The 12,211-nt window shown below is 38.9% G+C and overlaps 1 protein-coding gene across 17 annotated transcripts in view; it reads left to right on the forward strand.

Annotated features, from left to right (window-relative positions):
• LOC105474928 (lysine methyltransferase 2C) overlaps nucleotides 1–12,211 on the forward strand; it is a 310,251-nt gene that overhangs the window by 72,448 nt on the left and 225,592 nt on the right. For all 17 annotated transcript variants that reach the window (XM_071094207.1, XM_071094202.1, XM_071094205.1 and 14 more), the window contains exon 3: nucleotides 996–1,084. In XM_071094207.1, coding sequence (XP_070950308.1) covers nucleotides 996–1,084 — 89 coding nt within the window. The remainder of the gene's footprint in view (nucleotides 1–995; nucleotides 1,085–12,211) is intronic.

Raw genomic sequence — 12,211 nt, forward strand, 5'->3', positions numbered from 1 at the left:
GAATTGTTTTGGTAGAGATGGGGTTTCGCCATGATGGCCAGGCTGGTCTTGAACTCTTTCACTCAAATGATCCACCTACCTCGACTCTCCAAAGTGCTGGGATTACAGGTGTGAGCCACCCTACCCAGCCTTTTTCTTTTAAAGAATTTAAAATACTGTGAAATAATTTAAAACACTGAAATTATCTGAGTACTGCTTTGTCAGTTTCTAAGTTTTTATATGTAATATCTTGTTGCTCTTATGTGTTACTAATTTTTCTATTACTCATTTCTGTACCTTATTTAGGATAATTAAAAAAATTTAAAGGCATTAGTTTGGCTTTTTTTTGGTCAGGAATTTCACCTTATGTGACTCTTACCTTTATTTTACTTTCCTGAAGTGTTTATAAATTAAATTTTATTATAAATTTATAATATATAATTCATATATATTATAAATATATACTAATTTATATATTATATAATACATAATTATATGTTGTAAGGTGGACATGATTGTAATTGTGCTTAATTTAAAAAATTTTGTTTTTTAGTCATCTGCATCACAGTCACCAAAAGTACCCTTTACAAAGCTTTTAAAAATACATGTATCTGGTCATTTCGCATCAACTTTATTAAATGTAGAAGTCAAACCTGGTATGTGAACTTTGTAAAGAACCCATTATGTAGTTAAAAGCCACTACTGTAGACAGAGGGAAACATCAGAATATTACCTAAAAGAGGGGCAAAACCAGAGTGAGGAGTACTTAAGTGAATTATGAGGACACAATTATATTCATGTGGGTCTGTCCTCACATTGAGAGTATAAGGAAGTGCTGGATTTAAGGGAGAAAATGATTGTAAACGCTGATATTTTCTACTTGATATGGTAAAATGCTGGAAAAATGCCCGAATTATTTATTTTGTATACCTTCAAATTGTGCTTTATGTTGAATATAAGTCTAAGCCTTAAAATTTAACATGTAACTCTATGTGCTTATTTTTTCTTTCCTATAGACCTCGAAGTAGGGGAAAAACTGCAGTGGAAGATGAGGACAGCATGGATGGGCTGGAGACAACAGAAACAGAAACGATTGTGGAAACAGGTATCAAAACTCAAGAGTTTATAAGAATGTATATGATACTTTGCATATGTCTATGCACTGCATGTAGCATCTGTATAACAATATTCTGTATTAAGCATTTGTTTTTATACTGAACTCTAAGTTTCTCATCTGCCTAAGTAGTTTTGATAACTAATGACAAAGTAAAAACACTGAGTTCTGTGTCTCTCTTTTTTCCCCTACGCCCTGGTTTAGTATAATTATTTCATATCTGAAGATAAATGTTTTATCAAGGAAATAGAGACTGGGAGAAACAGTAATCCAGGCTGTTAGTATGATTGCTCATAGTATATTTTGGCCTGTGAACCATCTAGTGTTTGTTTAAAGCTTATTTTGTTAATATGTGTTTTGAAAAAAGTAATATGTTTCATCGTGGAATTAATGTTGTGAGAGGCTAGGCCAAACTAGACCAAATAGTTTCTGGTCTGTTGGACTTTTAGGTGCCCTTAAATAAGCTGTTGTATGTTGTACATCTGCTAAAAGGTGGCTAGAGTTGGTTGCCCAAAGCAGTTTCCAAAATTTACAGGTCAGTGGTAAGTTATCAAAGGGACTAGGATTCATATTGTATTTAGAGGATACCTGTAGGAGATAGTCTCTCATTGGTAAAGTTTTCAATAGTTGATAGAGTTTAGACACAGTGATAGGCTTTGTTTCTGAAGTTGAATATCATCTTGATGCTTACAGAATATCATACAGTTAAGAGATGAGAAAAACTAAAAATTGTTACATATTTTAAAATACATTTTCCCAGAAATCCTTATGGTTGTCAGATGTGTTGCTATTATATAGGTATAATTCTTGGAAAGCCTTCAAATAATCTGTAGTTTCTTTTCTTTCCAATAAGGTCTAGTTAGAGTAACAAAATGACACTTGGAAGTTCAGAATACTAAATTTCACCCTTTTGTGTACATTCATTAATTACTATATTACTTTAAACTTGAATTTACATAATTTCTGTTCTTTTTCATATTTTTTTCTATACTATGTATTGTTACTTTTACTAGTGAAAAGTCTTTTTGAAGCTTTAGTGTTTTTTTTTTTTTTTTTTTTTTGTTTTGTTTTTTTTTTTTTTTGGAGACAGAGTCTTGCTCTGTTGCCTAGGCTGGAGTGCAGTGGTGTGATCTTGGCTCACTGCAAGCTCCACCTCCCGGATTCATGGGTTCACGCTATTCTCCTGCCTCAGCCTCCCTAGTAGCTGGGACTACAGGTGCCCGCCACCACGCCCAGCTAATTTTTTGTATCTTTAGTAGAGATGGGGTTTCACCGTGTTAGCCAGGATGGCCTTGATCTCCTGATCTCATGATCTGCCCACCTCAGCCTCCCAAAGTCCTGGGATTACAGGCGTGAGCCACCACACCTGGCCTATTGTTGTTATTTTTGAGACAGAGTCTTGCTCTGTCGCCCAGGCTGGAGTACAGTGGTGCGATCTCGGCTCACTGCAACCTCCACCCACCGGGTTCAAGCAGTTCTCCCTGCCTCAGCCTCCCAAGTAGCTGGGATTATAGGTATACACCACCACGCCTGGATAACTTTCGTATTTTTAGTAGAGACAGGGTTTTGCCGTGTTGGCCAGGCTGATCTCGAACTTCTGACCTCAGGTGATCCACCCGCCTCCCAAAGTGCTGGGATTACAGGTGTGAGTCACCGTGTCTGGCTCTGATTATTATTATTGTGACTATTGTTACTATTCTTTCTGAGATGGAGTCTCACTCTTGTCTCCCAGGCTGGAGTGCAGTGGCGTGGTATCAGCTCACTGCAACCTCCATCTCCTGGGTTCCAGTGATTCTCTTGCCTCAGTCTCCCTCCTGGGCTGGGACTACAGGCAGACGCCACCAAGCCTGGCTAATTTTTGTATTTTTTAGTAGAGACAGGTTTCCACCATGTTGGCCAGGCTGGTCTTGAACTCCTGACCTTGTGATCTACCCGTCTCGGCCTCCCAAAGTGCTGAGATAACAGGCGTGAGCCACCACGCCCGGCCTGATTATTTTTTAAAATTTCGGTTTTTTTTTGAGACAGAGTTTCGCTCTTTGTTGCCGAGGCTGGAGTGCAGTGGTGTGATCTTAGCTCACTACAGCCTCCACCTCCCAGGTTCAAGTGATTCTCCTGTCTCAGCCTTCCGAGTAGCTGGGATTACAGCCACCCGCCACCATGCCTGGCTGATTTTTGTATTTTTAGTAGACACAGGGTTTCACCATGCTCCTGACCTCAGGTGATCCGCCCACCTCGGCCTCCCAAAATGCTAGGATTACAGGCGTGAGCCATCGTGTCCAGCCCTTTGATGATTGAAGATGATTATTTCACCACGTTTTCTTTCTCCTGAAACTTCCAACACTCCTCATTTTTGATTCTTTAGTGATGGATCTTGCTTATTTCAGTGAAAAAATAAAAAATAAAGAACAATTAGAAAAGAAGTTCCGTATTCATCCACCATCAAATCTATTTTCTTGCTTGTATCCCTACCCATATATTGTAGTTTCTGTCCTGGTAAAATGGGATAAAGACTGTCCGTGGGTAAGGCCAGCTCCTCTGCTTGTGTCTTACATTGTGTCTCCTTTCACGTATTATGGATTTGGTTCTGCAGTTGTCCTTGCTTTCCTGCATCAATAACTTTTCCCTCTCCAGGATTTATTTCATTAGCATAAGGAGGGTGCTGCAGAACCACCCCCTTTCAGCACAAATAGCTCTCTGGATCTGACATCCCCTTTTAGGTACTCTACAGCTTCTTTGCTCCATCATAGCAAAAATCCTTGACTTATTTATACCTGTGATTACTACTTATTTTTCACCATTTTCTCATGAGCTCACTCTAATCAAGCTTTCTTCCTCCCATCCTACTAAAATTACTCTTGTCAATGTCATTATCTCATATTGCCCAAACCAACTTTTAGTCTTCATCCTCCTTAACCTTTCAGGATCATTTCACACAGCTAACCACTCTCAGGAGTGAAACTTTTTTTTTTAAACTTGACTTTGAGATCACTGCATTCTCCTGGGTTTTTTTTTTTTTTTTCCTATTCCTCCTCCACTGGTTTTTCCTCATTCTCTTCGCTCATTTTATGTATTAGGTGGTCTTATTCAGTTTGATGGCTTATTATCTATTTTTGTGCTATTATTGTGTTATCGAAATGCTAATGACTCTAAACTTACATCACCAGCTCTTTCTTGCTTTGAACACAACCTGTATCTTTCAGCTTTTGCTTCTTAACATCTCCTCTTAGATGTCTGTCCTCTCTGGAAATTTTTGTTGTTATCCTGAAAACCTCTCTTCCAATGTTACCACCTCTGGTATATTGCCACTGTATGTTGTTCAGGTTTGAAAAGATGGAATCTTTCTTGATTTCACATTTTCACGTTTTACATTTTAGACATTCACATTTCACATTTTCACATTTTAGGCATCCAGCCCACTAGAGGGCTTTGCCTATCCAGTGTATCCTGGATTCAACTACTTTGACCCCTCCACTGCTGTTACTCCAGAACTTCACACTGTCATTCCGCTGGACTGCTGCAATAGCTTCCTAACTGGTCTTGCTCCTTTCCTTTTCATTTCATTCTACTCTTGTCCCACACATAGTAGCCAGAGTGATCCTTCCGAATTCAAAGTGAATCCCTCTGTCAACCATCCAAAGACTCCAGTGATATTTAGAATAAAATTCAAAGTTCATACAGTACCACTGTCTTCAGACTTCATTGATCTGACCGTGGCCACCTGTATAACCATATCTTACGTTCCCTTGTTCACTGGGCTCCATCCCTACTGGCCTCCTAGCTTTTCGTGGAGCCCACCAAACATACTCCTTTCTTATGCGTTTGCACTTTTTGTCTTCTTTGCTTGCAAAAATTTTTTCTCAGATATTCATACAGCTTATTCCCTTACTTCAGTTAAGTCTCTACTCAGTTACAGTTTTCCCAGAGACCTTTCCTGACAAACTTTTCTAAAAAGTAACACTTGTCACTTTGTCTTCTCCTGCTTTATTTTCCTCCTAGTACTTAACAGATAGGACGTTTAATTCCATATTGGCTTATTGTATGCTTTCCACGCTAGAATGTAAGCTTTATGAAGTCAGGGGATTTGTCTTGTTAGCTCATTTATCCCCAGTGCCAAGAATACTTCTAGGGACATAGGAGGAATTGGATTCACTAAGTGAAGCAGTATTGTGTTCTTGAATTTTCATTTTTTATGTTTTCTAAGCTACCTGCTATTCTTGGAACTTTAAAACATTACAACAAAACTAAATTCCTGGCATTTTTTTTTCCTTATCTGAGAGTAGTAAGCCCCACACATGGACTCTCTTCTCATGCTGTCTTCTATGAGATGTCAAGGCAAATACAGTTTAGAGAAATGTTTTAATAGGAGCAGAAAACTATTTTTTTTAACCTGGCCTTTTACTAAAGTTAATACAGCCAAGTGTACTAGTCTTTGTTTTGTCTTTGTCCTTGGAAAGGCCATTGTTCAGTTCTTTTAGGGAACATAGTGAACATAGGGCAAGGAGAACAGTGAAAGAAAGAATAACTGTTACAACCACTAACCTGCAAATAAACACAGACAGAGAGAGTTCCATAAATTTCTAGTTCATTTAAAAGCAAATTCAAGTTTGCTGCAAGGGTTTAACCTATGTATGTCTCAAAACCCCAGGGTTTATTTGAAGGTTCTCTTGTTCCCTGTAAATGCTGTGCCTTGACATGCTTACTTAATGATTTGTAGTAATATAAGGGTATTAGGCTGGGCGTGGTGGCTCACACTTGCAACCCTGGACCTTTGGGAGGCCAAGGTGGGTGGATCGCTTGAGCTCAGGAGTTGGAGACTAGCCTGGGCAACATGGCGAAAACCCGCCTCTACAAAAAAATACAAAAATTAGCTGGGTGTGATGGTGTGCCCCTGTGGTCCTAGCTACTCAGGAGGCTGAGGTGGGAGGATCGCTTGATCCCAGGAGACACCAGTTGCAGTGACCTGTAATCAGTCGCACCACTTTCGCCAGTCTGGGCGACAGAGTGAGATCCTGTCTCAGAAAAAAGAAAAGAATACTAATTAAGATTAATCTCCTACCATGGTGGGTGGATGGGAATGAGTAATCTAGGGGTAGCCATTGGGAAAGTAATAAGAAACCTTATTTGGTAATATTTTATGTTAAGAAAATTTCATCTTTATCTCAGCTCACTGCACTCACTTTATCTCACCTGCCGCCCGGGTTCAAGCAGTTCTCTGCCTCAGCCTCCTGAGTAGCTGGGATTACAGGTGCCTGCCATCACACCCGGCTAATTTTTTTGTATTTTTAGTAGAGACTGGGTTTCACCATCTTGGCCAGGCTGGTCTTGAACTCCTGACCTCGTGATCCACCTGCTTCGGCCTTCTAAAGTGCTGGGATTACGGGCATGAGCCACTGTACCCAGCCGAGAAAATTTCATCTTTTGTAGGTGGTGGCTGTTACCAGTCTCTGCGCATTTTTTATATGAATAAAATAAACTTGAGTAAAGTGCTAGTTACTTGAGGAGGAGAGAAACTTCTTTTTTCTTGAGAATCACATAATCAGGTCTTTGCAGACTTGTTTTAGTTAATTATAATTAGCTAATTATAATTCAGTTAGTTATAATTAAACATTTTTTCCTAGTGTTCAAGTTGTCATAGTTTGGCTCATGGGAGCCTCTTGTCAGCTGGCTTCTGAGTCCTTTTAAATAACATCTCAGAACCTTTCAGAGCTCTATGCTCTTTGGCAAAAGTTTCATTTTTCAGGCCCATTTAAAATTCTCCCTGCCCCAAGGTATGAAATCAGCTGCTCTCTAAGGACTTGTAGTTTTTTAGTGGAGAATAGTATTAGGAACAAAAATCTAGACTCAAGGGATGCATATTACAATTGTTTCTGTTGAGAATTAGTTATGTGAGTCCACTTTAGTCATGTACTAGTACAGTCATGCACTGCATAATGACAACAGATCACATATATGACAGTGGTCTCATAAGATTATAATGGAGCTGAGCAATTTCTGTCACCTCAATATGTCATAGCTGTCATGATGTCATAGCTGTCGTGATGTCATAGCACAGCGCAACATAGTGCATTACTCACATATTTGTGGTGATGCTGGTATAAACAAACCTAGTGTACTCCCAGCTATATGTACTATACAAAAGTATACTGCGTACACTCTTGCACAGTACATAACTCTTGATAATAAGTGACTATGTTACTAGTTTGTATATTTACTATACTATAATTTTTATCATTATTTTGGAGTGTACTCCTTTTACTTAAGAAAAAAAGCTGTACAACAGCCTCAGGCAGAACCTTCAGGAGCTATATTAGAAGGCATGAGTACACGAAATGACAGTTCCTTGTCTGAAGACCTTCCAGTAGGACAAAATGTGGAGGTGGAAAGACAGCGATAGTGACGATCCTGACCCTGTGTAGGCCTGGACTAAGTTTAAAAAAAAAACAAACAAAACAAAACAAAAAACCCCAGAAAAAAAACAAAAACAGAAAATAAAAAAAGAAAACAAAAACCCTAAAACCAAAAATCTTATAGAAGATTTTTTTGATAGAGCTGTACAATGTGTGTTTTAAGCTGTGTTATTACAAAAGAGTCAAAAAGTTTTAAAGAATTTATAAAGTAAAAATGTTACAGTAAGCTAAGGTTAATTTATTGAGCAAAGAAAAATAATATTTTAAAAATTTGGTGTAGCCTAAGTGTACAGTGTTTATAAAGCCTACATTAGTGTACAGTAGTGTTTGAGGCCTTGACATTCACTCAGTGACTCACCCGGAGCAACCTGTAGTCCCACAGGCACCATTCATGGTAAGTACTCTATATAGTGTACCGTTTTTTGTGTTTTTACACTGTATTCTTACCATTGTTTCTATGTTTACATATGTTTAGATACACAAATACTTGACTATTGTGTTATAGTTGCAGTAAACAGTACAGTAACATGCTGTACAGGTTTGTAGCCTAGAGTACTAGGTTATACCAAGTAGCCTAGGTTTTTAGTAGGCTATACCACCTAGGTTTGTGTAACAGTGACAAAATTGCCTAATGACTCATATTTCAGAACATATCCCTGTTTTGAGAGGACTGTAATTACACAGATCTATACACACACTTACAAATGTGAGTTCACGTCGATACATTCAGTTACTTCTAGCATACATTTTTAAAAATAGACTTTATTTTATTTATTTTTTTTGAGACGGAGTTTCACTCTTCTTGCCCAAGCTGGAGTGCAATGGTGCAATCTCGGCTCACTGCAACTTCCGCCTCCTGGGTTCAATTGATTCTCCTGCCTCAGCCTCCCGAGTAGCTGGGATTACAGGCATGCGCCACCACACCCAGCTAATTTTGTATTTTTAGTAGAGATGGAGTTTCTCCATGTTGGTCAGGCTGGTCTCGAACTCCGACCTCAGGTGATCCGCCCACCTCTGCTTCCCAAAGTGCTGGGATTACAGGTGTGAACCACTACACCAGGCCAAAAATAGCCTTTATTTTTCAGGACAATTTTAGGTTTGTAGCAAAATTGTGAGGAAGGTACTGAAATTTCCCATAAATCCCCTTCCCCACACCATAGCCCTTTTCATTATCAACATCCTATACTAGAGTGGTACATTTGTCACAATTTTTAAACCTACATTGACACATTATTCATAGTTCATAGTTCACATAAGGGTTCACTCTTGGTGTACATTCTGTGGGTTTGGACAAATGTATAATGAAATGTGTCTATCATTATAGTATCATAGTCACTGCCCTAAAAATTCTCTGTATTCCACCTATTATCCCTCCTTGCTAACCTCTGGCAACCACTATTCTTTTTACTGTCTCCATAGTTTTGCCTTTTCCAGAATGTCAGTTAGTTGGAATCATATAGGATATATAACCTTTTCAGACTGGCTTCTTTCACTTAATAATATGCATTTATGTTTCCTCCATGTCTTGTCTTTCTTTTTTTTTTTGAGACGGAGTCTTGCTGTGTATGCCCAGGCTGGAGTGCAATGGCCCGATCTCGGCTCACCTCAAGGTCCACCTCCCGGGTTCAAGTGATTCTCCTGTCTCAGCCTCCTGAATAGCTGGGATTACAGGCATGCACCACACCTGGCTATTTTGTGTTTTTAGCAGAGACAGTTTCTCCATGTTGATCAGGCTGGTCTCGAACTCCGGATCTCAGGTGATCCACTCGCCTCGGCCTCCCCAAGTGCTGGGATTACAGGCGTGAGCCACCGTGCCTGGTCCTCCATGTCTTTTCATGTCTTGATAGTGCATTTCTTTTTAGTGCTGAATAATATTGCATTGTTTGGATGGACCACAATTTATCCATTCGCCTACTGACGGAATTTCTATTTACACCCTGGTTTTGGCAGTTAATAAAGCTGCTGTCAGTATCTATGTGCAGTTTTTGTTGTGGATGTAACTTTTCAACTCATTTTGGTAAATACCAGCAGCATGATTTCTGGATTGTATGGCAAGAGTATTGTAGTTTTGTAAGGAACCACCAAGCTGTCTTCCAAAAGTGGCTGTGCCATTTTGCATTCTCACTAGAAATGAATAAGAGTTTCTGTTGCACTGTGTACTTACTGATATTTGGTGGTGTTGGTGTTCCAGATTTTGGCCATTCTAATAGGTGTGTAGTGATGCCTCATTGTTTTAATTTTCATTTCCCTGATGACGTGTAATGTGGGACATCTGTTCATATGCTTATCTGCCATCTGTGTATCCTTATTGGTGAAGTGTCTTTATTCCCTATGCTTTTATTTTTTTGGAGACATTGTTTTGCTCTTGTTGCCCAGACTAGAGTACAATGGTGCGATCTCGCTCACTGCAGCCTCCACCTCTCAGGTTCAGGCGATTGCCTTAGCCTTCTGAGTAGCTGGGATTACAGGTATCCGCCAACTTGCCTGGCTCATTTTTTGTATTTTTAGTAGAGACGGGGTTTCACCATGTTAGTCAGACTGGTCTCGAACTCCTGACCTCAGGTGATCCACCCGCCTCGGCCTCCCAAGGTGCTGGGATTACAGGCGTGAGCCACTGTGTCCGGCCTTCCCTATGCTTTTATCTCCTGAAGGAGATTATAGAGAAGTGGTATAATTTCTTCCTTAAATGTTTGGGAGAATTCAGCAGTGAACCAAACTGGGTATGTTTAATATTGGAAGTTTATTAATTTTTGATTCCATTTGTTTAATAGGTATAGGCGTATTCAGATTATTTCTTCTCGTGTAAGCTTGAGCATATTGTGTCTTTTAAGTAATTGGTCCATTTCATCTAGGTTATTAAATTTGTGGGCATACAGTTGTTAATAGTATTTCTTGATTATTTAAGATTCCATGGGATCTGTAGTGATGTCCCATTTTTCATTTCTGATATTACTGAGTGTAGATTTTCCCTCCTTTCTGAAACAGTCGACCCTTTAATAGCTTGGGGTTGAACCGTGTACATCCACTGATAAATGGATTTTTTGCAGTAAATATATTGGGAATGTTTTTTGAGATTTGTGACAATTTGAAAAAATGCGTAGCTGGACTGTGTAGCCTAGAAATATTTAAAAAATTAAGAAAAAGATGTGCATTAATGCATAAAGTATATGTAGATACTTGTCTGTTTTATTGTTTACTACCATAAAATATACACTAATCTATTACTGAAAGTTAAAATTTTTCAAAACTTAAGCACACACTTAAAGACTGTATGTGGTACCATTGGCAGTTGAGAGAAATGTAAACAAATGTAAAGATGTAGTATTAAATAATAACTGAAAAAAATTTACTGTAGTACATACTGTACAACTGTAATAATTATGTGGCCACCTCCTGTTGTTATTGCAGTGAACTCAAGTGTTGCAAGTATCTGATTAAAACACCATGGGATACCAATCATCTTTGAGCAGTTCATCTCTCCTCTAAATTGGGTATCTTGGTAAAAAGTGATCTCTGGCGCTTTTCATGTATCTTTCATCATGTTTAGTGCAATGCTATAAATTGTGCATAACACCACGGGACCCATATGAAGTGCCACTAATGATGCCTAAAGTGCTCCCCACAAGAAGCAAAGTCATGACATACAAGAAAAAGTTGAATTGCTTGATTTATACCCTAGATGGATGTCTGTACCTGAGGTTGCCCACTATGTCAGCTAGACAGTCTTGTAAACAGGTGATATAAACTTATAGTATCAATAAATACAGTATGGTCCTGTAAATATATTCTCTCTCCCTTATGATTTTCTTTTCTTTCCTTCCTTTTCCTTTTCCTTTTCCTTTTCCTTGTTGCCCTGGCTGGAGTGCAGTGGCGTGATCTCGGCTCACTGCAGCCTCTGCCTCCCGGGTTCAAGCGATTATCCTGCCTCAGTCTCATGAGCAGCTGAGACTACAGGCGCCTGCCACCATACCTGGCTAATTTTTTGTATCTTTAGTAGAGATGGGGTTTCACCATGTTAGCCAGGATGGTCTCCATCTCCTGACCTCCTGATCCGCCCTCCTCGGCCTCCCAAAGTGCTGGGATTACAGGTGTGAGCCACTGTGTCCGGCTATGATTTTCTTAATAACATTTTCTTTTCTCTAGCTTACTTTATTGTAAGAATATAGTATATAATACAACACAGAAATATATGTTAATCTACTGTTTATGTTATTGGTAAGGCTTCTGTCAACAGTAGGCTATTAGTAGTTAAGTTTTCAAGGAGTCAAAAGTTATACAGATTTTTGACTGTGGTGGGGGATGTTGGAGCCCCAACCCTCTCATTGTTCAAGGGTCAGCTGGATATGTGTTAAATGCCATAAATTTTCCTCTAAGCACTGCTTTCACTGCATCTCACAAATTTTCTTTTTATTTTCATTTAGTTTAAAGTATTTTTCAATTTCTCTTGAGATTTCTTCTTTGACCTGTGTGTTATTTAGAAGTGTATTGTTTAATGTTTCAGTATTTTGGAATTTTAAGCTATCTTTCTGTTACCGATTTCTAGTTTAATTCTGATATGGTCTGAGAGCAGACATTGTATGATTTCTATTTTTAAAAATCTGTTAAGGTATGTTTTATGGCTCAGAATGTGGTCTACCTTGTAAATGTCCCATGTGGATGAGAAGCATGTGTGTTCTGCTATTGTTGATGAAGTAGTCTTTAGATGTCAGTT

Source organism: Macaca nemestrina, chromosome 4 (genome assembly GCF_043159975.1).
Source record: "Macaca nemestrina isolate mMacNem1 chromosome 4, mMacNem.hap1, whole genome shotgun sequence".
Classification (NCBI taxonomy): domain Eukaryota; kingdom Metazoa; phylum Chordata; class Mammalia; order Primates; family Cercopithecidae; genus Macaca; species Macaca nemestrina.